Consider the following 27712-nt stretch of genomic DNA (forward strand, 5'->3'; position numbering starts at 1 on the left):
AATTAATAACTTCACCATGCTCAAAGGGATATCCAATGACTGCTTAAAAAACATACCCATCTTCCAATAGGTGCCCTTCTTTGAGAGGCATTGGAAAACCTTCCTGGTCTTTGTGGTTGAATCTGTGTTTAAAATTCATTGCTCGACTGAGGAACCTTACAAATAATTGTATGCGTGGGTACAGAGATGAGATAGTCATTGAAAATACTATGATTGCACACAGATTGAGTCCATGCAATTTATTAGGTGACTTGTTAAGCACATTTTTACATATTAATTTATTTAGATTTGTCAAAACAAAGAGTTGAATACTTATTGACTCAAGACATTTCAGCTTTTAATATTCAATTAATTTGTAAGAATGTCAAAAAAAAGAATTTCACTATGACACTATGGGGTATTGTGTGTAGGCCAGTGACACAAAATCTACATTTAATCAGTTTTAAATTTAGCCTGTAACACAACAAAATGTGGAAAAAGTCAAGGGGTGTGAAAACTTTCTAAAGGTGCAGCATTGAAGGTCCCTAAGAACACAGTGAACCTCCATCATTCTTAAATGGAAGACGTTATGGAACCACCAAGACTCTTCCTAAAATTGAGCAATTGGGGGAGAAGGGCTTTGGTCAGGGAGGTGACCAAGAACCCGATGGTCACTCTGACAGAGCTCTAGAGTTCCTCTGTGGAGATGGGAGAAACTTCCAGAAGGACAACCATCTCAGCAGCACTCCACCAATCAGGCCTTTATGGTAGAGTTTCCAGACAGAAGCCATTCTTCAGTAAAAGGCATATGGCAGCCCGCTTGGAGTTTGCCAAAAGGCACCCAAAGGACTCTCAGACCATGAGAAACAAGATTGTCTGGTCTGATGAAACCAAGATTGAACTATTTGGCCTGAATGCCATGCGTCACATCTGGAGGAAACCTGGAACCATCCCTATGGTGAAGCATGGTGGTGGCAGCATCATGCTGTGGGGATGTTTTTCAGAGGCAGGGACTGGGAGACTAGTAAGGATCGAGGGAAAGATGAACAGAACAAAGTACAGAGAGATCCTTGATGAAAACCTGCTCTAGAGCGCTCTGGACCTCAGATTGGGGGTTGGTTCACTTTCCAACAGGACAATGACCCTAAGCACACAGCCAAGACAATGCAGGAGTGGCTTCGGGACAAGTCTATGAATGTCCTTGAGTGACCCAGCCAGAGCTCGTACTTGAACCCAATCGAAACATCTCTGGAGAGACCTGAAAATAGTTGTGCAAAGACGCTCACCATCCAACCTGACAGAGCTTGAATACTTATGTAAATGTTATATTTCCGGGGTTTTTTTATTCGAAAAAATGTCTAAACATCTGTTTTTGCGTTGTCATTATGGGGTATTGTGTGTAGATTGATGGGGGGGGAATCATACATTTTAGAATAAGGCTGTAATGTAACAAAATGTGGGGACAAATCAAGTGGTCTGAATACTTTCCAAAGGCAGTGTATTTGGATAAGGTTATTTGGCTCGGTTATGTAATCCTTACAGGCCCGTTTCAAGGAGAAACAAAAATAGGAATCAGCTCTCCTTTTCACATCAAAATAAACACAATTCCTTTCTCACATTCAGACATGGTTGTCAAGAGTGGTAGATATGAAAACAAGGATGGCATAAAAAACGAATTACCCCAATCCTCAGGGTGGCACTCTGCCCATTCAGGAGATAATGTATGGGAGACTGGCAGTGTGCTCCGTCCAGTAGCGGGCATGCGCAGTTTCACCATGGGTAAGGAGGACGGTGACGAGGGGGTACGGTCTGCAGTTCGTCCTCCTTTTCGTGGTGTCATTACGTCAATGGTCTCCGAGGTCCTAGCGCCTGTCTATAGAGAGGAGATTTCCTCTCTCCTACAACAACAGGCTATTCAGGTGGTGCCCGTGTCAGAAGTACAGAGCAGTTGGTGCAGCTGGTACTTCTTACTTCCCAAGAGTGATGGAACGTTGCATCCCATCCTGGACTTGTGTGTTTTAAACAACCACCTCAAGGTTTGCATGTTCAAAATGCTGACACTTCGCCAGCTATTGCAGTCGGTGCGTCCCAGTGGTTGGTTCACGTCCATAGATCTGAAGGATGCATATTTTCATGTGGCTATACTGTACATCCTCCCCACAGAAAGTTTCTGAGATTTCATTTTGAGAATGTGGCCTACAAGTTTCTGGTCCTGCCTTTCGGGCTCTCCATATCGCCCGCCGCACCTTTTCTACGGTGGTGGAGGCGGCTTTGGCACTGTGCCAGGGGATCAGAGTATTGGCCTATCTGGATGATTGGCTGGTAATAGCGGAGTCGAGAGAACAGGTGGAGCTCCACACTGCCATGCTGGTTTCCCATATTCAGTCTCTGGGGTTCATAGTGAATAACAAGAAAAGTTGCTTGACTCCGGCTCAATGCATTCAGTTTCTTGGTCTGGTTGGGAATAAATGCTTTGGCGTATCAGTGTCTGTGGACCCTGCTCTATGAGTTTCCTCCGATGGACCTGATTCAGGCTACCGTGGAGAGGGTCCAACAGCAGGGTCTTTGTATTCTGGTGGCTCCCTGTTGGCTCCGACAACCCTGGTTCCCGGACTCATGGAGGATTCCGTGTCGTTGGGATGTATTGAGTTTGGCACCCACAAACGCAGATATGGAATCTGTGGGTTTGGTCCCTGAAAGGTTGAATTTTGACGGCATGTGCCCCCTATATGAGAGGGTTGTATACATATAAGTGGTGCGTTTGAGGGTTGATGTCAGGTTAAAGGAGTTTGTCCTTTTCAGAGCTCTTTGGTGGACATTGTTATGTTCTTACAAGAGCTTTTTGAACAGGGCCTTTCTTTTTCCACATTGAAGGTTTATATGGCAGCCATCTTGACGTGTCATGTAGGGATTGACAGCTCTACCCCAGGGTCTCATTTTCTGGTGGTGATGTTTCCTAAAGGCATGCGTCGGCTCAGACCAGTGTCTAAGCCTATGGCACGACCTGGGACCTGGCGTTGGTCCTGGACGCCCCGTTTGAACCTTTGGACTCTGTGGACCTGAAGGTATTTTCCTACAAGACTGCCCTGCTCATGGCTTTGGCATCACCCAAGCGCGTTGGGGATCTCCACGCATCAGTACACCCTTCCTGTTTGGAGTTTGCGCCTGGCAACTCCAAAGTGACGTTACGTCTTAATGCAGCTTTTGCTTCCAAGGTTATGCCTATGTCTTACAGGTCCCATGGCTTTCAAGCTGTTTCCTTTCTCACATCCTCGGTTTGCTTCCAGTGAACAACAGAGGTTGCATGGCCTGTGTCCGGTGCGCGCATTACGCACGTATATGGATATGACCAAGGATATCCGCGTTTGTGACAACTTTTTGTCTGTTTCTCTAATCCAGGGCATTTTCTAAACGGCGTCTTTCTCATTGGATTGTGGAGGCATATGACAGCAAAGGACAAAGGTTGCCTAGCGGTGTGGGTGCTCACTCCACTAGGGATGTGGAGGCTTCTTGGGCATTGTTCAGGGGCATGAAGATTGGTGATATCTGTGCTGCAGCGAGTTGGAGTTCCCCATCTTTGTGAGGTTTTATCACTTGGGTGTAGGGCTGTTACAGTGGCCCTATTACCGCTACACCAGCAGTCAGGAGTCATGACCGCAGTCAAATTCCATCTTGGTAAGTAGGCTTCTCCAAAACTGTGCTCTGATGCCGCTGATAGTCATTAGTAACCCACCAGTCGCTAATGGCCAATACTCAGTGCTCTATTGTCCCTCTAATAACTCTGACATCAATACAAATGCAAACACTTCATGAGAGCCCTGGCATTCATAGTTCAAGTGGAATAGAATCATGGAAATGCATGGAATTAAATAAGTGTTCCTATAAGCCCATGTTGCGCTACATTTCTATAGGCTAAGCTATGCAATTGTGTGAGAAAACAAAGTTTTGATGGCCTCTATTAAAAAGAGGAGGAACCATCAGTTTTCTATAGGCTAGGCCTACTATATTAAAGTTGCACTATGCAGAAATAGCTCTGCCATTTCCTGGTTGCTAAAACTCGAATAACAGTTTGCCTAATTTCAGTTTGTGACAAAATAAATGAGCATAGTGTAGAGAGTAATCTAAGCCGCTGTGAAATATATTTTCCATAATCAAAAATATTGTACAAAACTGAAAGTAAAGGACGCAAAAACAAAACTTAAGACTGGGAAGCATAGAAATAGCACACATAGAAGTCAGTAGAATATTGGAAATGTATTTTGAAAGTTCAATTTATGTTGCGCTGCTGATTCAATCATATCATATATTGGAACCAGTCTTATTGGAGTCCTATGGAATTCTATAAAATCTCATAGGATAAAGTTCTATAGGATAGGTCCTATAGGATTCTAAAACTATAAATATCAATAACTTTAAATGCTGTTTCATCATATGCTGTTTTATTGTCATTCGAGTGTAAGGCGCAGTCCAATGAATGTCAACAATCTTTGAGAGTTTAATATTGATGATGTTTGGAGGTTATAAAGAAGATAATCCACTATTCACATAACAGTCTGGGTGGTTACGGGGTATCCTTACATGGAAAACATATTATAGTGTGAGACTGCTGTTGTGTGATAGTTATGTAGGAGTTTTATTTGGATTAGCCATTAGTCTGGCTCTTGATAGCTTTACTCATCATATGTATTAACCTATTTTGTTGTTAGCTAATGTTATGCGTGGGTTTGTTAGGGAACACACAGGAGTCGTGGGTGAAGTTTAGCCATGGTTTATTGTAATTACCTGCTGGGCCTCAGCACATGTCATGTCATCAATAAACCCTGATGAAGACAGCTTGCTGTTGAATAAATGATTGCATCTGAGCTACCAGAGTTTGAGGCTTTTCCTTTTCTTTTAATGTCATCAATACATGCCAGTGTGGTGGATCAATCTGATGTCATGACAAATAAGTTGCTATCTTCATTCTCTCCTCGTCTCTTGTATAACTCCTCCATTGTTGGTCATCCTTGCATCACTTACAAAGGCATATTTGTCAAGACAGTGTGGATAGATACATATCTCAATACTGTATGTAGAGTTGTAAACCAGCCCAAGCTGACCTCATTTGTACACTGTCCAAATGTATATTTGTCAGGACATTATGGATACATATCTTAATGCTTACAGCCAAAGACAGGCCTAATGTTGTCTGGCTATATAGCATAGCAGACACAGGGTTAATATAGACCCAGACAAATTCTCCAGCGCCGTTACCATGGGCTCCATGGCAACAGCCTCAGTCACCACCAGGCTTTTCGAGTGGCAGATTGAAGCTGAGTGATTTGTTTAGAGAATACAATTAGTTGTTTTGTGTTGATTAAGAGTGATGTCTCCATCCTAATGCAGATGGTCGTTTGGCCCCGTTGTTGATGCGCTTTCTCCAACTAAGCCCACATGCATAAAACATTGTCACGATTTGTCAAGCCTCGTGCGTTGAGGTTAAAGGATATTAATGTTTAATGTTGATGTGCAAATGTTTTGTTAAATGTGATACATACGCAGCTCGGTGCTGTACCTACAGATTTCCCTGGAGTGCTGGCATGCTTGTGTTGTGCGTCACTAAGGGAGAGTGCAGTTCACTTCAACGACCAGGAGAGAGGGCAGTCTGTCGCACTGTTGTCAACCACCATGTCAGTGATACACACAAATCAAATCAAATGTTAATAGTCACAGGTGCCGAATACAACAGGTGTAGACCTTACAGTGAAATGCTTACTTATGAGCCCCTAACCAACAATGCAGTTTAAAAAATATATGAGTAAGAATAAGAAATGAAAGTAACAAGTAATTAAAGAGCAGCAGTAAAATAACAATAGCGAGACTATAAACAGGGGGTACCGGTACAGAGTCAGTGTGTGGGAGCACCGGTTAGTTGAGGCAATATGTACGTGTAGGTAGAGTTATTAAAGTGTCTATACATAGATGATAGCTACAGAGAGAAGCAGCGGTGTAAAGGGGGGGCAATGTAAATAGTCTGGGTAGTCATTTGATTAGATGTTCAGGAGTCTTATGGCTTGGGGGAAGAAGCTGTTTAGAAGCTTCTTAGACCTAGATTTGGCGCTCCGGTACCGCTTGCCGTGCGGTAGCAGAGAGAACAGTCTATGACTAGGGTGGCTGGAGTCTTTGACAATTTTTAGGGCCTTCCTCTGACCACCTGGTGTAGAGGTCCTTGATGGCAGGAAGCTTGGCCCCAGTGATATACTGGGCCGTACACCCACCCTCTGTAGTGCCTTGCGGTCGGAGGCCGAGTAGTTGCCATAGCAGACAGTGATTTGATTTGATGCAACCAGTCAGGATGCTCTCGATGGTGCAGCTGTAGAACATTTTGAGGATCTGAGGACCCATGCCAAATCTTTTCAGTCTTCTGAGGGGGAATAGGTTTTGTTGTACCCTCTTCACAACTGTCTTGGTGTGCTTGGACCAAGTTAGTTTGTTGGTGATGTAGAGCTCTCAACCTGTTCCACTACAGCCCTGTCGATGAGAATGGGGGCGTGCTTGGTCCTCTTTATCCTGTAGTCCACAATCATCTCCTTTGTCTTGGAGATGATTGTGGACTACAGCCGCACATGATTGTGGACTCACCCGCACACTTATGCACACACACACACACACACACACACACACACACACACACACACACACACACACACACACACACACACACACACAGGGTGTTTGTGATGTTTGCACTGCAGCTGTTTTTTGGGGGCACATGAAAGCCCCTGTTGACACCTTTGTCCTGGCCCAGATTAAAGGTTGCTTTGAAGGTGACCCAGACACTCTGTATGCACATTAATGCATCTGTCTCTCGCTTTCTCACTTTCTTTCTATCTCACTTTCTCTCTCTCTCTCTGTGACTGTGTGTGTGTGTGTGTGTGTGTGTGTGTGTGTGTGTGTGTGTGTGTGTGTGTGTGTGTGTGTGTGTGTGTGTGTGTGTGTGTGTGTGTGTGTGTGTGTGTGTGTGTGTGTGTGTGTGTGTGTGTGTGTGTGTGTGTGTGTGCGTGTGTGTGCGTGTGAGTGTATTTACATACTTATGTATTTATGTCTTCCAGGCTCAACTTCTTCCATGATGTCCCTGATTTCCGGGTGCTGGCGTGTGGAGGGGATGGGACAGTGGGATGGATCTTAGACTGTATTGGTGTGTCTCAATTCTATTGGATTAAACTCATATACTCATGTGATGCAATTCATCAGAATTGTAATCATTATCTTACTGTTATCTGTCCATCTGCAGACAAGGCCAACTTCACCAGAGATCCCCCTGTGGCCATCCTCCCTCTGGGCACAGGGAACGACCTGGCAAGATGCCTACGCTGGGGTGGAGGTGAGGAGCTGTGTGTGTGTGTGTGTGTGTGTGTGTGTGTGTGTGTGTGTGTGTGTGTGTGTGTGTGTGTGTGTGTGTGTGTGTGTGTGTGTGTGTGTGTGTGTGTGTGTGTGTGTGTGTGTGTGTGTGTGTGTGTGTGTTTGTGTGTGTGTGTGTGTGTGTGTGTGTGCGTGCATCGAACGCAGTGAGAGTCTTGTTTTACTTTTTCCTGCTCACTGAAGCTTCAATCAGCATTGTTTTCCCCAATATCCTCACAATGCTCCGGTTGTGTCCTTGTGGTCCCTAACCCATCCTTATAGACCTTATATGAAAGCGCTATATAATGCAAAGCAGAGTTCTTATATAATCCCTGTGTGCTTATTGGCTGGGCCTGTTTTTGGGCCAATAGTTGTGACCCTGATTATGACTGACTGCTTGACCTGACCCTGGCTTGTAGAGGCCAGCAGAGCACTTTAGCCAGGCGGCAGGCATATGATGTTATGATGCTTTTAAACTAAATAGACAGATAGTTCCCAGGGGCTTTTTGACCAAGCACAAGTTGAATACATTATGTTCTCTGAAAAATCATTTAAAAAGCAGCTGGATTCTTTGAATTTTTCAGACCAGATGTACAGCTGTACAGTATCAGACAGTAGCTGTACAGTATCAGACAGTAGCTGTACAGTATCAGACAGTAGCTGTGAGTGACTTACTGTGTGAGAGCGGTCTTTGTGGAAACAATTGCTCATGCTTTTTCATTCCTAGCACAGTAAACCAATCATCTAAATTGTGTTTGGTGACACAATTTCCTATTGATCTCCTATTAAGTGGTAGATGTTGTATGACAGATGGTATAGGCCTGTTGTAACTATATGAGGCAGGATTGGGCTGTATGTTAGCCTGTGTGTGTCATGGGTATTGGGATATACTTGTATGCTTTTGCAAACATTAATGAGTATAAGTAGTCTGTGAATTGTTTGTTTAATATTCAGGGTATGAAGTATGCTAGTTGACTTCTTACATTACATCATCATTGCTTTCTCCCTCTGTGATTTGGTATAAGTGTGAGCTCAGACTGTTGGAGATCACATGAGGGGGAACAAGTGTCATCACACATGGCCCCTGGCTCTCAGGGGAAGTCACCATGTGAGTAAATTGGAGAGAGGAGAATATTCAGCCTCTCCTGGAGGACAAATGATAGAAGTAGATTTCAGATGTTTCTTTATTATTACAACGAACGTGTTTCAGCGGATGCCCTCTTCAAAACCCTGGAGCTCCCCATGCGCCTTGTTTAGAGAGGGAGGTAACAATAGTTTTCCTTTCCCTTCAGTCATTATGTGTTAGTAGCACAGGAGGGGGGAACATGTGTCACCACACATTGGCCCTGGCTCTCGGGACGTAAGTGGCAGAGTCCCCTGGTGCTCTCAGTGTGATGGGTCCTCATTATACGCTCACACCCCCATGACAGCCAGTGATATAACACTAACAACGGCCCACCTCTCAGCAGCACTGAGCACAGTCATCATCAGAGTCATTGTGGTTCAGACCCACTGGGTCTCAGACACAGAGGACCTGGTTACCGGAGCCCGAGATGAGGTTCTATCCCATGGCACAGTGTAATGATGGCTCTATTGTGTAGGCTCATAGTGTTTACCAACACTCTCTCAGAGAGGCCCGTCAGTTGGTTGGAGTTCTATTTCGTGGCATTGGACTTACTTACTTACTCCTCTTCATCCCCTCTGGGACATAAGGCCACAATGAGGACTTTACTGTGTACACTTATACCATTAGGCTGTTTTGTCCTTCACTGTGTGACGACTTCTTAGACCTCTGGAGACACGCAGGAGGAGAGGGCTGTGGGTCTTTTCAGATGTACTCCCTTGAAACCATTTCCTTTTTCTTCTTGCTTGCTTCTAGGAATCGAAGGCCTCTGACCTCACATTAAATTAAATACCGAAAGCACTATGCAACTTGATGAATACTAGACCTACTTGCATTTATAAAAGTTGGTCTGAGAGTCCGGGTCTGAGAGTGTGGGTGACCTTAGTGTGTGTGTGATGGCTGTATCTCATTGTGTATTATGTCTGACTTCTCACCTGTCTCTCTCTCTCCTTTCTTGTAGGTTATGAAGGAGGCAGTCTTCTGAAGTTCCTGCGGGACATAGAGCACAGCACAGAGATGGTTCTGGACCGATGGAACATCGACATCGTCCCTGTAGACAAGGAGGAGAAGGGAGACCCTGTCCCCAACAGCATCGTCAACAACTACTTCTCCATCGGAGTGGTGAGAGAACAGCCCACACCTCTACACATAGACACACTAAACACGCAAACACACGTCCATGCATGCACACGCACACACACACACACACAACAACTACTTCTCCATCGGAGTGGTGAGAGAACAGCCCACACCTCTACACATAGACACACTAAACACGCAAACACACGTCCATGCATGCACACGCACACACACACACACACAACAACTACTTCTCCATCGGAGTGGTGAGAGAACAGCCCACACCTCTACACATAGACACACTAAACACGCAAACACACGTCCATGCATGCACACGCACACACACACACACACAACAACTACTTCTCCATCGGAGTGGTGAGAGAACAGCCCACACCTCTACACATAGACACACTAAACACGCAAACAGACGTCCACACACACACACACACACACACACACACACACACACACACACACACACACACACACACACACACACACACAACAACTACTTCTCCATCGGAGTGGTGAGAGAACAGCCCACACCTCTACACATAGACACACTAAACACGCAAACACATGTCCATGCACGCACACGCACACACACACACACAAACACACACAACAACTACTTCTCCATCGGAGTGGTGAGAGAACAGCCCACACCTCTACACATAGACACACTAAACACGCAAACACATGTCCATGCACGCACACGCACACACACACACACAAACACACACAACAACTACTTCCCCATCGGAGTGGTGAGAGAACAGCCCACACCTCTACACATAGACACACTAAACACGCAAACACATGTCCATGCACGCACACACACACACACACACACACACACACACACACACACACACACACACACACACACACACACACACACACACACACACACACACACACACACACACACACACACTCTAGTTATTAGTTTCACCAGGAAATGTTCGTTGACATGCAGAACCAATTTTCATCCTCAAATTCTTATCCTTAAAACACACACACAATCCAACCAGCCTGGCTCACCATATTCGGTTCAAACAATAAGCAGGACATAGCAATGGTCAAATTGTGGTGTAGATATTGGGAGGGGGGTGGGTATTTTATTTACATGGGTATTTTGAAAACACAGTATAAGTGGAAGGACAAGTCTTCACCATCTTTTATGAAGGTATTTCAAGGCAGATATTAAGAATACACAAAAGATGAAGACTGAGTTGTATTATAGTCGGACTTCGACTACCTTATGCTCAGTCCACATGTCCCCCAACCCCCGTGGCAATTTCGCTTATGGGACATAGGCACAGTACTATCCCACAGTATGGGATTGCCTATCCCAGCAGGAGTTAAACAATTTGCAGAATCCCCGGAGGTTTTTAAGCCTCTCAGGCAGGTTAATTACTGTATTTCCCCTTTTAATGGGAAGCAACCAGCATTGCCCTGGTCCCTGTTGCTTAGCAACCATTTATCGCTCTCCTCACGGTCCCAGTGTTCCAAACAAATTACCATGGGCATGCCTCAAACGTATTAGACTAGAGGGACCAGAAGGACGAGGTCAAATGGGTGCTGTCTCAGTTGTTGTCTTGATGTCGCTCTCAATCAACCCCTGACACTTCAGATGGATGTTTCATATCTCTGTTATCAAATCTACGGTTGCTTAACAATCCCTTTTATGGTCTTTCCTCTCTTTATTTTCCTTTGCAGGGAAGCCTAAAAATACACAAACAGCCAGGAGTAGACAGTGAGTCTTAGCCGAAGTGTGATTGGTACATAATATGTCTGGACCAATCACAGGTAGGACAAGGATGAGGGAGGGAGGGGCGAACTTGGCAGGGATACGAGGCACTATTGTGATGTTATGCAACCCAGCCTCCCACTGGTCCCAGGCCTGCCACATATTCAGCAGGTTTCTGCCAAACACATGAATCTACCATCCTGTTACTGCTGTGCTATGAGTACACCCTAGCCTGCTGGACCCATATCTGTTTGTCCTGTATTGCCAACAATGGCAATATTGAAAGCAGTTGACTGGGATCAGTACTTTGTCTCATAATGTTCAGCATATTGCTGATCGAATGGAAAGACAAAATGGTTTAATTAGAATGTGGATGTTATTAGCAAACGACCAACCCTCTGACCTTTCTATCTAGACAATGGGTCTTTCTCCACTGTGTGATGCCTGTGTCAGAAGGGCCAGAGGATGCAGGCTAGGGGGTGGCCAGGGGACAATGCCCTCTCTGTGGGATTCAGATGTGGGCCGGGTGGGTGGTAGTGCCAGTGCCAGGATGATCCAAACTTTAGTTGCAGCCACTGTCTAGCATCTACCCTGGCTGTACACCATTTCTAAAGAAGTGTTGGCTACATTTAAAACTGTTATTGATGATATAACAGTGATTTACAGTCCATTTACATTCAAATATATCTAAATTCTGTGTTCCTGAGAGGACCTTTTAAGTTCAAACTGATCCCTTCGAAGGATTCTGTGTTTATGTAATCCACTATGACCAATGCCATTCCCATGATGTTGATGGCTCTTTTGGTCTGCTGTAGGCTAGTCCTAGCTCTCTGCCCTGATCTAATGCGGCATGGCATGGCCCTGTAACAGGGCAACAGATCTCATCTCCATGACTTCAGTTGCCAGGGACAGATGGCTGCATATCTGTGCACCAATGACACCTGAGCAAACGAGCGCTAGCACGATGACTCACGCCATATCATGATGTAATCATTAGCAGCCACGAGGTTCAATGTCCATATCCATATTGGGGCATCACTTCCTGCCATCACAGTCACAGACCTTCCCCTCCCGGGACAGGGATTGGGTTGCCATGGCGTTGGCGCTCTCAAGGCCAATTTTCGAATCTCAACTGTCATCTGTTTCTTGTTGCAGTGAGTTAATTGTGGATGACGTGGTAGCCATATTGACTGTCACTAAGAGAATGCTCTAGGCTAGAGATAAAGATGTGTTTTGTAGTATTGCTAATTTGTTCTCTGCCTCAGATTACTTTGTATTGCTTTTGGGCATCAGTGCTCTGCACTAAGTACACACTTAAACTTGATCATATTAAATAACAAATAAAATCTAACAAAATCATACAACATACATCCTAAGAAGAGTCAACCATAAATCCATATTGAGAAGAGCTTCATATAAAATCCTTCTCTGGTCACTGTCAAACTTTAGTCTGGATACAATGACACTGACTGAAGCTTGTCTACAGGAAACCAACTCTTTGACAAGACGGCTTCATGTCAGCCATTCTGGATCTATTTCACCATACAGACACTACATTAACATTAACCCTCAGTCATTACTGTAACTTTAACCCTAACACACTGATCAGATGGGAGAGGAGTCTACATGTACATATAGCAGGCGCCTTGGGTTTCAACCCCAAATCCTGAGCCTCACTTCAATCCCACATCCCCATATAGCATTCTAAGACTTCCTTCCTTCCCTACCTTGCCCTCTTAGAACCCCTGTAATTCAAACAATTCAGCCCCACTTCAGTCTCACATCCCCACGGAAATCCCCAAGACGTCCCTCCCTGCCTTGCCTTTACAGTATGCATTAGGCACTCCATATACTCCTATAATGTATTACATCCCTGCACCCTGAGTGATCCCGTTCCCAACCCTAACCCTGAAAATAATCTGCGTGAGGAATTAGTGAGAGGGAAATCACACCATGTCAGCAGCCATTAAAGAAGCCACCTCACCCCTTCCTCACCCCAGCCCCTTAGCTTGAGGAAGCCGATCTCTCCAGGGTGCGAGAGAACGATGAAACGGGTCCTGCCATCAACAAGCTATCTGCTCTCCAAGCATGGCTCTATGCCTAGCTATGAGAAGTGGAGATTGCCTGGGACTGGCTCTGACCCTTCTACCATGTAAAGCTCTCTGGCTCTATAGCTACTTACCCACCGTGTTACTCTGTGGTCTGTGGATCCAATCCACAGTGACCTGTCCTGTGTGTCGACAGCAGGGTGTGTAGTGCTTGCTCAGGGGACAGCCAGGCCAGGCCTCTAGGGAGGGTAGAGGGAAGTGAAGGTTAGACTGAGGGAATGAAGATGGGAGAGAGAGCGGTGCGGGGGGAGGAGTAGTGCTGGCAACACCAAAGGTCAGGGGAAGTATCAGTGACAGGAAGTTAGCGTCTGCCAGGTTCAGACCAGGTTACCGCGGTAATGAATGACAGTGCTGAGTGACACCTGGCTGGGTCTTAAAGATAGGGAGGGAAACAACCCCCCCACCCCGTACTCTTCTCTCTGTCTGTCGGAACACACATGCACTCACACAGATACACATCATAGGTACTGTACACATCATACACAAAGATACAGTATAAACCCTTTTACAAAATGAACCCACATATTCACACATACTATTTGTCTCCCTTTCGCGCAGACACACACACACGCACACACACACAAACACACAAACACACAAAGATACTGTATATAAGCAGCATGCATTGCTTACATAAAAACACAATTCTCTCAGGAACGGGTCCCCAGCGAGTCGCGTTAGCACCTGCTACCTACAGCTATGATGACAGGGGCACAGATGGACTCCACACAGGCACAGTGGCACAGCAGCTTGCTACAATAAGCTCACTATGACCCTATATGGGCATTCAGATCTAGAGCTCCGGTTCCGTTTGACCATCCTAATTTATCTTATTCAAAAGCAATTTCAATGGAAATTCTCAATTTAGAATTTAGTCCAGGCCTTGGCTTAATCTGTGTCCAGGAAACCAACCTATAACAGTTTTGTAGAGCTGTATTTGTCAAATTGCAGAGTGGGATGCCCCTAAACCAATGGGTGACTGGACTGGATGGATGGCTTTGAAGTATGTCCCAGTGCTGCAGAATGGGGTGAGGGTTGACAGGGGGAAGGTAGGGGTGAGGGTTGAGAGGGGGGAGATAGAGGTGAGGGTTGAGAGGGGGGAGATAGGGGTGACACCCACTTTTCCCCAGATCACACTTTGATGTTCCCGAAAGGGCACCAACCAAAATGGGCTGAAAAAGCAACCTATTTCTCCCTCTATCTGGGGACTGTGATAGAAATGGTTCTGAGGTGACATTTATTTTCCAGCGAGTGATTTGTTTGTTTACCCACTCCCCCTCCTCCCTCACGCCCCCACCATGTGCCAAAAATCAAATGGCAAGATCAAAACAACCTTCGTCACACAGTCAACTGTGGTGGATAGCAAATGTCACATATTTACAGTGACAGTATTTGGGGACAGTATAGGCTACTGGCCGGTGCTTGCTCTAGGAGCACTGGACACAATCCAGTGTCACATATAGTTTCTATTTGTTGTGTTTTCGGAGGCTGTTGTGATACTTTGACACTGCGAGTCACATTAAAGTCTTGCCCTAGATGCAGGACATGCAGTCCTTCAATAAAACAAATGTCATGATTTCTTTCCCACCTCTCTCCCTCCCTTTTTTAAACATGGCTCAAGGCCCAGAGGTTAACAACAATCCAACTCCCTGCATCCACCTATGTTCTAATCACTATGCCTAGTATTTGGCATATGGTGTGTGGTTTTCATCCAGACCTCCAATAACACCTGTCCCCCCAGGTTCCAGTTTAAATGCATCCCATATTCACAGCCAAAGAGCCAGACCAAGTGGGCAGGTGCAGAGCTATTTTGGGACCCACTAGTTGATGATGTTGTGGGACGTGTTAAGTTTGATGGAGGGAGAGCCCTAGAGATGACACAGGCTCCAAAGGATAGTGGGAGGAGGGTGACGGGGTGAGGGGGATGCGGCGTGCCTTACCCACAACCTTCCAATCTTTTCCGGTCTCCTCTCTGGCGACCGCTGAAACACCTGCACAGGCGGGCAGGAATCCAACCAATGCCCCAACAACCGATTGTTGGTCTCTCTGTAGGGCTCCAGGTCCGTTTCCTATTAGTGCCATGACCTGTGCCAGGCTGAATGGCGACCTGAACTCTGGTCCCTCGGGCAGTGGCTGGCACACAGGGGTCTGGTCCCACTTCCTCCTTCTGTCCCGAGTGGTGGGAAAGGAAAGGGAAGGAGGGAGAGAGGGGAGAGTGAGAGAGAGCGAGACCTGCTGACTGCAGGATGTGGTAGTGTTGAGCTGCCTGCCAGTCAGCATTCGACTGCATGCCTGCCTCCAGTCTAAATATAGGAGCAGATCTGTTACAATGACAGGTCTGATTTGTCAATTATTCCCTCCTTCATTCTCTATGGCTTTCTCTCTCTCTCGCTCTCTCTCTCTCTCTCTTGCTCTCTCTCTCTATTGCTCTCTGGATCTCTCCCTCGTCTTTTCTCTGGCAATATCTCTTTCTCTCTCTCTGTCTCTCTACCTCTCTCTTCTTCCACTTCTCTCTCTCTCTTTTGACATTCTGTCTTTGCTTTAATCATTCTTTGTGTTAGCAGAATGTGCTCTAGTTTCAATTTCAGCAATGTCGCCAAGACAACATCAGTGACTGATGACAGGGACTTTTTTCCATTGTTGAGAATAGGTTTGACCTGATGGCCTTTCCAAAGGTTCGTTGTCCATTTATTTCTATGAGCAGATCAAAATGCCAAAAATAATTGCCATCTTCATTGCAGTCTAGTAACCATTCTCATAGCCACCATCATCACCATCACCACAACTGGTAGGAAGCCAGCTGTCTATCTTTCAGGACATGACGTCCATCGCCGCATTAACCATTTCCTCCAAACCCCATCTTCTCTGCCTGTCCATTACCGGAAAACCTCTCCTCCCCATCTAGTAAAATCACTTATTCATCCAGCGTGATGCTTTTTATCCTACAGTACAAAGTCACCATCTCTCACTCTGTGCTCTGTCCACCACACAAAACTAATATGAGTGAGATCACCCTGCCCTCAGGCCTCAGATCATGGCAGAGCTAAGATGTGCTCTGGAGAACACACACAGACATATCCCATATTTATAAGTGGGGTCATTCCTAGTGTTGGAGCCATTTAACTGATTACGTTGGCCCCCTACCCCCAGAGGTCATCCAGGGCTGGGGTCAAACACACAACACAGGGGGTAGGCAGGGCAGGGGGATAGGTGGTGACTTTTTGACCCTGTTATCATCCCTAGTGCAGTCCTAGGATCACATAGGCACAGGATCACAAGCAGAAAGGTGATGCCCCAGTAGTAGCCTAAAACTGTTCTATGTCTCCCACTATAGGATGCGTCCATCGCTCATCGCTTCCACTTGATGAGAGAGAAGCACCCAGAGAAATTCAACAGCAGGTGAGAGATTGATATAGACTTTGTTTCACTTAACTTAAGGTGTATTGGTGTCCCTGTGTTGTCTCAAGCTGCTACTGACACAGTGAATGGTCACTACTCATTAGCTGCTCTCAACTTCCATCAACCAGAAAAAGTCCCTCCGTGCTGTGAAAACCTATAGCATATTCGAAGAAATCAATAATCAATGGTCAGGAAAAACCCTGCCTGCTTAGTGACATCAATAGATTGGCATTGCCTGGCTTCTGTCTATGATGGTAATGGAAACTAGCTAACTGATTTGTGACGTAAAGAAGGGATCCATGCAGCCAAAGTACAGTGTCTATGCTAACTGACCAGCTGGCTGGCTGGCTGGCTGGCTGGCTGGCTGGCTGGCTGGTCCTTACTACCATTTTGAGTCCTGTTCTGATGCAATGGCTGTGAAATTTTGGACATGGGTCAAGCATTTATGGAAGTAGTTATACTCACCGGTTTGTACACAATTTGTAAAAAATAAAAATATTTGATTTTACTGAGGCAATTCTGATATTTTGCATGATAATATGCAATGATTTTGTCCAATTTGTCACAAATTCGCTGACGAAGGAAAACATTTGTTAACTTGTGGCTTGATTGAACAATATTATGCAGTAAATGTGGGGCGGCAGGTAGCCTAGTGGTTAGAGCATTGAGCCAGTACCCGAAAGGTTGCTGGATCGAATCCCCGAGCTGACAAGGTAAAAGATATCTGGCCTTCTGCCCCTGAACTTGGCAGTTAACCCACTGTTCCCCGGTAGGCCATCATTCTAAATAATAATTTGTTCTTAACTGACTTGCCTAGTTAAAAATGTTTGTTTATTAAATGTGTGATGATAGGTTGAAATTGCAAGCCCTTTTTTTGTACTGTAGTGATCGGTCAGTTTTATGCAATAATATTGCAGGCAGATCGCTCAAGAGTGACTTCAGCGGGAAATGCCTTCAAAACCGGATACTGCGGGCAACAGTGATCGCTATTACCATCAAGTAGGCTTGGGTTTTGCTAGGGCGATGTGGATCAGAAGATAATTGTTGTTATTTGTTTTAACCCTAACCCAAACCTTAACCCTTACCTTAACCGTTTGGAATGAGTGCCTAAACTTAATGTTTTAACCCTATCCAAAACCTTAACCCTTAACCTTCTAAATTTGACGTTTGAAGCAACTTAGAAATGTGACTTTTGGAGAAACGGAATAATACTGAGTAGGAGAAGTCAACCCAGGGTGTCAAAAACACTTCGAAGTTTGACATTTGGAGCAACTTCGAAATTTGATATTTGGAGGAACGTGGATAAATGTCTAATTCTGCAGTGAGACTATGAGAGCTTGTTGCTGATTTAACTGTTTTATGCAGTTATAGTGCAGTGATTGGTCAAATGTACAAGTCTTCACAGAATCACAAAATCCTGAAGGGACTGAATATTGTCCATTGAATTCCTTGCCAGTCAGTCCTTGTGTAATACAAATGCTCATATTAGAAGCAGCCGGAATCCACACAACTCTTCCTACCAGTCAAATGAATGACATGAATCATTTAGAACACCAGCTCCAGCTCTGGCCTTCAACTTTCCTTGCATAATGTTTTTTTTAATTTTTTTTTATGATTACATCACATTATAGTATATTTCATCAAAGGATTATTTTCCTTACGACAGACAGACATTATGACTAAATGCTGCCTGTCAATGTCAGTTCACACAATGGAGGCTTGCTTCACATGACGGAGGTAGATTCAGGTTCAGAGTGTTTAATAGTCACATGTACAGGGTTGCAGGTGTGATTGCAGGGTACAGTGAACATCTTAGGCTTCGAGCTCCAATATGCAGGACTAAGTGAAATAAAATAATGAAAATGGTCATAAAAAACAACAATAGAAATAGTACTATATACAATGCATTTGGAAAGTATTCAGACCCCTTCACTTTTTCCACATTTTGTTATGTTACAGCTTTATTCTAAAATGTATTAAATAAATGTTATTCCTCATCAATCTACACACAATACCCCTTAAGGACAAAGTGGAAACAGGTTTTTAGATTTGTTTTCAAATGTATTAAAAATAAAAAAACATAAAAACCTTATTTACATAAGTATTCAGACCCTTTGCTAGGAGACTCGAAATTGAGCTCAGGTGCATCCTGTTTCCATTGATCATCCTTGAGAAATCAGCCAGTTAAATCATGAATCAGCTGGCATCATTTTTATGGATATATACAAAGAAATGAAAATTGAAAAAAGGTCAAACGAAACGAAGTGCAGCTAGCTCCTCTGAGCAACAGTGTCCTGACGAGAGAGCACATTTTCGATGCCAGGTGAAATTGCGCCACATTAGCTCATTGTTATGGATGTATCCAAATACATGTCACTAGAAAACAGCTGAAACAAATGCAAATGCTGCTACTTTGCTGTTATTCTGGCTGCAATTTTTGATGTGACTGTAAGTTAGCCTTAGTTGGCTAGCTAGCAAGCAAGGGATAAGAATGTTGCCAGCCAGTATGGCAATGGAACATTTAGAATGAACGACTGGGACACGTCCGTAGATACAGAACAAAAAGACTGAACGACTGAGTCATGTCCATAGATACAGAACAAAAAGACTGAACGACTGAGTCATGTCCATAGATACAGAACAAAAAGACTGAACGACTGAGTCATGTCCATAGATACAGAACAAAAAGACTGAACGACTGAGTCATGTCCATAGATACAGAACAAAAAGACTGAACGAGTCGCGTCTCTGGCAACTGAACCGATAGAACGAACAACCAGTCGGCTTGGGTAGCAACCCTAGATTTGGGTCGGGACTATATATTTTGTAAGGATGAAATAGTATGAATAAATTCCGAAAAATAACATTTTTAATGAAAACACGTCAATCATTATTTGAATATGTTGGTAACCCGTTGTCTAAAAGTGATAATACCCTTGAAGCCGGTGTTTGGAGGATATATTGTCACGGTTTGCCTAACATCACCCGTGCCGATATATCCTCCAAACACCGGCTTCTCGGGCATTATCACTTAAATAACAACTGTGGCAGTGATGAATAAATAAATGTCCATTTGGTGGAGGCAGAGTAAAGACTGTTGAGGAGGTGGGGGGAATGACCATAGGGGGAGCAGCATGACCATTGAGTGAAATAAAAACAATAAAAATTGTAATAAAAAAGTAATGATATACATATTAACAACTGCAACAGTGATGAATGGGGGGGGGGGGGGTGGAGCAGCAGAAGAAAGAATGTAGTTGACTATCACTACGGTGTCCGTGTGGTTAGATCATTTCAGCCTCTCTGAGATGGGTACGCAGAGGAATTTGAAGTGATTGGTCATCTCCCACGGCGGCCCCGTTGATGAGGATGGCGGTGTGTCCAGCCTGGTTCCTCCTGAAGTCCATAATCAGCTCCTTTGTTTTGCTAACTTTGAGGGAGAGGTTGTTTATCTGGCACCAAACCGTCAGAGAGAGAGATAGAGATAGACCACTGTGACTGACCCAAAATTAAGGAAAGCTTTGACTATGTACAGACTCAGTGACCATAGCTTTGCTATTGAGAAAGGTCGCCGTAGGCAGACCTGGCTCTCAGGAGAAGACAGGCTATGTGCACACTGCCCACAAAATGAGATGGAAACTGAGCTGCACTTCCTAACCTCCTGCCAAGTGTATGACCATATTAGAGACACATATTTCCCTCAGATTACACAGACCCACAAAGAATTCGAAAACAAATCCAATTTTTATAAACTCCCATATCTATTGGAAGAAAAGGCAATGTAAACATGTTTTCCATGCCAATAAAGCCCCTTAGAGAGAGAGACTCCCTGACTGACTGAGGTTGAAGCTGTCATCTCTATATACTGAAAGGGAACAAAGTGTAAGAACCAAATCACAGTTCTCAACTCAATTATGTCCCATTGTGTCTTCAAATTACAGCAATTGATGGAAAGAGGAACATTTTGGGAGGTTGACGGGCTTAATGGGCAGCAACAGTGATGTCATGATGTCTCGTTGTGTGACTGAACGGTACTGTATGTACTAAATACCTTGTGGATTTTTTTTTATAAAGACGTTTCTCAGAACTGGATTGTCCCCCACCCCGTCACACACACACACTCCCAGTGGACTTTTACAGTGCATCGTAACTCCTTTGATGTTCATCTCTTTCATTTCCAGTCTTTGCTTGTTTTTAACCCCCCCCATGCCTCCTCTACTCACTGATGTCTTCCATTGAGATGCACAGTAAAAAGCACAGATAACATAGCCCAAAGCTGGATGGGCTTTTGAGAATGCAGTTGGAAGAGTATGGCCTGCCTGTCTTTCCTCTTTGATGGCAGTCACACTGTGTGTGTGTGTGTGTGTGTGTGTGTGTGTGTGTGTGTGTGTGTGTGTGTGTGTGTGTGTGTGTGTGTGTGTGTGTGTGTGTGTGTGTGTGTGTGTGTGTGTGTGTGTGTGTGTGTGTGTGTGTGTGTGTGTGTGTGTGTGCGTGCGTGCAGTGGCTGGTTCAAAGAGGGCTGTGTGTAGTGGCTGGTTCAGGAGAGGTGAGTGGAGAACTAATGCCTGTATAGCTGCTACTGCTGCTGCTGCCAGTGAGCGTGGCAGACTGTTTGGAACTGATCTACAAGGCACTTGGTGGGGTGCTTTACACAACCGGAAGTGAAAGTGTGTGTGTGTGGGTGCGTGGGAATGTGTACCTGTGTGTGTGTGTGTGTGTGTGTGTGTGTGTACCTACGTGCATGTGTCTGTCGGTGAGTTGGTAGGTATGTGGGACATATAAACTAGACCAACGCTGAACCGTTACCTTGGCGACTAGGGAATGTTCTTTTACTTTGTCTTTGTTGTGGTGTTCAGTGAAGTATGTGTCAGCAGGTGGTCTGTGACAGAGGGACAGTGACTGATTTAGAGTCCTATCTCCCTGTTGCAGCTCTTCATGTTCTATCTATGACACACACACACACACACAAACACACACACACACACACACACACACACACACACACACACACACACACACACACACACACACACACACACACACACACACACACACACACACACACACACACACACACACACACACACACACACACACACACACACACACATGGGTGCTTCTGTTGTTGTTTACCACTGTAGCTAATTAGCCATATGTAGGCTAGTCCATGTATGGAAGTTCTAAAGAAGGAGGGGGGAAACTTGTCACCAGTTTGAAACTTAATAATTAATGCGCAAGACAAGACTTAAGTCTCAGACCTAGATTTCCTTTCCCCATTCATCCAAAGACACGTGGCAGAACAACAGGAGGTAGAACGATGGTTGAAAAAGACAGGCAGAGATACTACAGCATACCTCAGGTTAATCAGAATATTGTCTTAAAACTGTTGTGATCTGCCACAGATTGATAGCCTGGACCCAGATCTGTTTGTGCTGGCTTGGCACTTAGGTGCCTAACAGATTGAGACCAAGAGCCAGAGACGAGCAGTAGATAAAGAGATATGTTGAGCACACATTCTAGTCTTTATTTCAGTTCTATTCTAATTTTAGAAATAAAATAAAATCTACTTCTGCATGGGGAGTTGTGTTTTATTTAATTTGGCTACAAATTGCTACAATTCCAGTCAGTGGGTTAACAAGTCAAACATTATATTTATGCTGTTCCCAAATGCCACTGGACCTAAGAAAAGGAGAGTGGTTGCCATGGAGTTAACCTGCTGACAGAATGGCTGGTTATCATGATCGTTATTTTGTCACATTGTAAAACGATTTAACAGAACATAGACACTGTCTGGGCAACCCAATTGGCACCCTATTCTAGTGCACTACTTGTGACCCGGGCCCATAGGGTTCTGAAAGTATTCCCCAGAATATCAACACTGTGATGCTGTTGACTCTGTGACTGACGGACTTTCTGTCTGTGCCATTTGGCTGGCGTTCCGGACACAGAGACAATGGTAGCACTGCTGGCCAAGGATGTTTGCAACAAGGCTGTAACACATCAACTTTGGTTTGTAAAACTTAATCAATCTAGGGCTTTTTTTTGGTGCAGGACAGTGGCTCTATGTCTAGAGATGATTAGACTACCAGGCACTTTGGTCTCCCATTACTGTGAGAGCCAGAGAGAGAGAGAGGGACTGGTGAGAAAATATCACTCAATGAGTGACCTTTGACTTGGCTGAATTCAGAGAGTGAGTTGCCTAATGGACTATATGCCTGAGTGCTTTGTTGTTCTCTATGTCACACACAAACACACACACACTCACACACACACACGACCCCTCTCCCCACTGTGTGAAATCTGACACCTTAGCCAGTGGAGGAGCCATCAGCATGTTTAAGCCCCAGTAGCCCCAGTAACACCAGTAGCCCCAGTAACACCAGTAGCCCCAGTAGCCCTAGTAACACCAGTAGCACCAGTAACACCAGTAGCCCCAGTAGCACCAGTAGCCCCAGTAACACCAGTAGCACCAGTAACACCAGTAGCCCCAGTAGCACCAGTAGCCCTAGTAGCCCTAGTAGCCCCAGTAGCCCCAGTAGCCCCAGTAACACCAGTAGCCCCAGTAACACCAGTAGACCCAGTAACAACAGTAGGCCCAGTAACACCAGTAGCCCCAGTAACACCAGTAGCCCCAGTAGCACCAGTAACACCAGTAGCCCCAGTAGCACCAGTAGCACCAGTAGCACCAGTAGCCCCAGTAACACCAGTAGCCCCAGTAACACCAGTAGCCCCAGTAACACCAGTAGCCCCAGTAGCACCAGTAGCCCCAGTAGCCCCAGTAACACAAGTAGCCCCAGTAACACCAGTAACCCCAGTAGCACCAGTAGCACCAGTAGCACCAGTAACACCAGTAGCACCAGTAACACCAGTAACCCCAGTAGCACCAGTAGCACCAGTAGCCCCAGTAACACCAGTAGCCCCAGTAACACCAGTAACCCCAGTAGCACCAGTAACACCAGTAGCCCCAGTAACACCAGTAGCCCCAGTAACACCAGTAGCCCCAGTAGCCCCAGTAGCCCCTGTAACACCAGTAGCCCCAGTAGCCCCAGTAACACCAGTAGCCCCAGTAACACCAGTAACCCCAGTAGCACCAGTAACACCAGTAGCACCAGTAGCCCCAGTAGCACCAGTAACACCAGTAGCACCAGTAACACCAGTAACCCCAGTAGCACCAGTAACACCAGTAGCACCAGTAGCCCCAGTAACACCAGTAGCCCCAGTAACACCAGTAGCCCCAGTAGCCCCTGTAACACCAGTAGCCCCAGTAACACCAGTAGCACCAGTAGCCCAAGTAACACCAGTTGCCCCAGTAGCCCCAGTAACACCAGTAGCCCCAGTAGCACCAGGAGCACCGGTAGCCCCAGTAGCACCGGTAGCCCCAGGAACACCGGTAGCACCAGTAGCACCGGTAGCCCCAGTAGCACCAGTAACACCAGTAACACCAGTAGCCCCAGTAACACCAGTAGCCCCAGTAACACCAGTAGCCCCAGTAACACCAGTAGCCCCAGTAACACCAGTAGCACCAGTAGCACCAGTAACCCCAGTAGCACCAGTAGCACCAGTAACACCAGTAGCACCAGTAACCCCAGTAGCACCAGTAACACCAGTAACACCAGTAGCCCCAGTAACACCAGTAACACCAGTAGCCCCAGTAACACCAGTAGCCCCAGTAACACCAGTAACACCAGTATCCCCAGTAACACCAGTATCCCCAGGAACACCAGTATCCCCAGGAACACCAGTATCCCCAGTAACACCAGTAGCACCAGTAACACCAGTAGCACCAGTAACACCAGTAGCACCAGTAACACCAGTAGCACCAGTAGCACAAGTAACACCAGTAGCACCAGTAGCACAAGTAACACCAGTAGCACCAGTAGCACCAGTAACACCAGTAGCACCAGTAGCACCAGTAACACCAGTAGCACCAGTAGCACAAGTAACACCAGTAGCACCAGTAGCACCAGTAACACCAGTAGCCCCAGTAACACCAGTAACCCCAGTAGCACCAGTAGCACCAGTAGCCCCAGTAACACCAGTAGCCCCAGTAACACCAGTAGCCCCAGTAACACCAGTAACCCCAGTAGCACCAGTAACACCAGTAGCCCCAGTAACACCAGTAACCCCAGTAGCACCAGTAACCCCAGTAGCCCCAGTAACACCAGTAGCCCCAGTAACACCAGTAGCCCCAGTAATACCAGTAGCCCCAGTAGCCCCAGTAGCCCCAGTAGCCCCTGTAACACCAGTAGCCCCAGTAGCCCCAGTAACCCCAGTAACCCCAGTAGCACCAGTAACACCAGTAACACCAGTAACACCAGTAGCACCAGTAGCCCCAGTAACACCAGTAACACAAGTAGCACCAGTAACACCAGTAGCACCAGTAACTCCAGTAACCCCAGTAGTACCAGTAGCCCCAGTAACACCAGTAGCCCCAGTAACACCAGTAGCCCCAGTAACACCAGTAGCCCCAGTAACACCAGTAGCCCCTGTAACACCAGTAGCACCAGTAGCCCCAGTAGCACCAGTAACACCAGTAGCACCAGTAGCCCAAGTAACACCAGTAGCCCCAGTAGCCCCAGTAACACCAGTAGCCCCAGTAGCACCAGGAGCACCAGTAGCCCCAGTAGCACCGGTAGCCCCAGGAACACCGGTAGCACCAGTAGCACCAGTAACACCAGTAACACCAGTAGCCCCAGTAACACCAGTAGCCCCAGTAACACCAGTAGCCCCAGTAACACCAGTAGCCCCAGTAACACCAGTAACCCCAGTAGCACCAGTAGCACCAGTAACCCCAGTAGCACCAGTAGCCCCAGTAACACCAGTAGCCCCAGTAACCCCAGTAACCCCAGTAGCACCAGTAACACCAGTAGCCCCAGTAACACCAGTAGCACCAGTAACACCAGTAACACCAGTAGCCCCAGTAGCCCCAGTAACACCAGTAGCCCCAGTAGCCCCAGTAGCCCCAGTAACACCAGTATCCCCAGTAACACCAGTATCCCCAGGAACACCAGTATCCCCAGTAACACCAGTAGCACCAGTAGCACCAGTAGCACCAGTAACACCAGTAGCACCAGTAACACCAGTAGCACCAGTAGCACAAGTAACACCAGTAGCACAAGTAACACCAGTAGCACAAGTAACACCAGTAGCACCAGTAGCACAAGTAACACCAGTAGCACCAGTAGCACCAGTAACACCAGTAGCACCAATAGTCAGACCACAAGGAGCATGGAACCTTGGTGCTAATGACCACAGAGACATAGCACAATGCAATGGTGTGTGTGTGCGCGCACGTGTGTGTGTGTGTGTGTGTGTGTGTGTGTGTGTGTGTGTGTGTGTGTGTGTGTGTGTGTGTGTGTGTGTGTGTGTGTGTGTGTGTGTGTGTGTGTGTGTGTGTGTGTGTGTGTGTGTGTGTGTGTGTGTGTGTGTGTCGGGCCCCAGGGGGAAGGGGTGGAGAGGAAGTTTTAGATTAGTGTCAGATTGCCCTGTGAGAAAAAAGTAAAAAATCTCTTGATGCTTTTGTTGGTCTCATTACAATGACACTGTAGGGTCTTGGTTAAGTCCAATGGACAATCGGTTTCCCAATGGTTTCCCAGCGGTAACAATGCAGATTAGAAGAGAGGCAGGGCGTCTAGGCTGCATTTAGTCAAAGAATGTAACAAAAGACTGAGCCTCACCTTTGACATTATGATATATTATATTTCACTCTTACAATTCAGCCACCATAGAAAGAGGAGGGGGCATGGGCTTTGGCAAGAATCGTGAGTGACACCCACCCAGGGGTGAGAATGGAACACTCCTGGCCAGAATGGGCTAATGGGGCTCCTCCTCTAGGGGAGAAGATCTTTATTCCTTTATTCATCCCTTTACAGTCAATATGTAGTACACTACAATAGACTTTTGTTGGGCACTACCAAGAGCATTCACAGTCTGAGCACAGAGCACTGACCTGGATCTGTGCTGCTGTGCCAGCTGCTGTCAATATGAATTATTCTCAAGCTAATCGGGGCATTGCTTCATTATTTTCACATTGATGAATCAAGTTCAATCAATGCAATCTGCTTTGCTTTGTGTGTGATGAGCAGAAAAAGACTCTATAGCAACGGTCATCAAAATTGTTACGTTTACAACATATAGGTTATATATATATAATTAATGCAACAGTTGGACAATATATGAAGATACTCCAAATGTTTAGAATGTTTAAAATCCATCAGATATTGACTGAATTATAGCACATACATTTTTTTACTGGCACAGACAAATAATTAATGGAGTTCAGGGATTTTTGTGAGAATTAATGTATTAAATTTATTGTAACATTTCTTAGAAGGCACTCATTCAGTGCATTCAGAAAGTATTGAGACCCCTTCCCTTTTTCCACATTTTGTTACGTTATAGCCTTATTCTAAAATGGATTAAATAAAACATTTTCCTCATCAATCTACACACAATACCATATAATGTCAAAGCAAACACACATTAATACATTTTTGCAAATGTATTTAAAAATAAAAACAGAAATACCTTATTTAATTAAGTATTCAGACCCTTCGCAATGACACTCAAAATTAATCTCAGGTGCATCCTGTTTCCATTGATCATCCTTGAGATGTTTCTACAACTTGATTGCAGTCCACCTGTGGTAAATTCAATTGATTTGGAAATGCACACACCAGTCTATATAAGGGTCCACAGTTGACTGTGCATGTCAGAGCAAAAACCAAGCTATGAGGTCGAAGGGATTGTCCATAGAGCTCGGAGACAGGATTGTGTCGAGGGACAGATCTGTGGCAGTGTACCAAAAAATGTCTGCAGCATTGAAGGTCCCCAAGAACACAGTGGCCTCCATCGTTCTTAAATCGAAGACATTTGAAACCCCCAAGA

At 45.5% G+C, this 27712-nt stretch overlaps 1 protein-coding gene across 3 annotated transcripts in view; it reads left to right on the forward strand.

The window, feature by feature from the left end:
- The window catches only part of dgkg (diacylglycerol kinase, gamma), a 164530-nt gene that overhangs the window by 96843 nt on the left and 39975 nt on the right, over positions 1-27712 (forward strand). For all 3 annotated transcript variants that reach the window (XM_014173603.2, XM_014173605.2, XM_014173604.2), the window contains 4 exons: positions 7071-7156; positions 7253-7342; positions 9444-9604; positions 16761-16825. In XM_014173603.2, coding sequence (XP_014029078.1) covers positions 7071-7156; positions 7253-7342; positions 9444-9604; positions 16761-16825 — 402 coding nt within the window. The remainder of the gene's footprint in view (positions 1-7070; positions 7157-7252; positions 7343-9443; positions 9605-16760; positions 16826-27712) is intronic.

This window comes from Salmo salar, chromosome ssa25, assembly GCF_905237065.1.
Source record: "Salmo salar chromosome ssa25, Ssal_v3.1, whole genome shotgun sequence".
Taxonomy (NCBI): domain Eukaryota; kingdom Metazoa; phylum Chordata; class Actinopteri; order Salmoniformes; family Salmonidae; genus Salmo; species Salmo salar.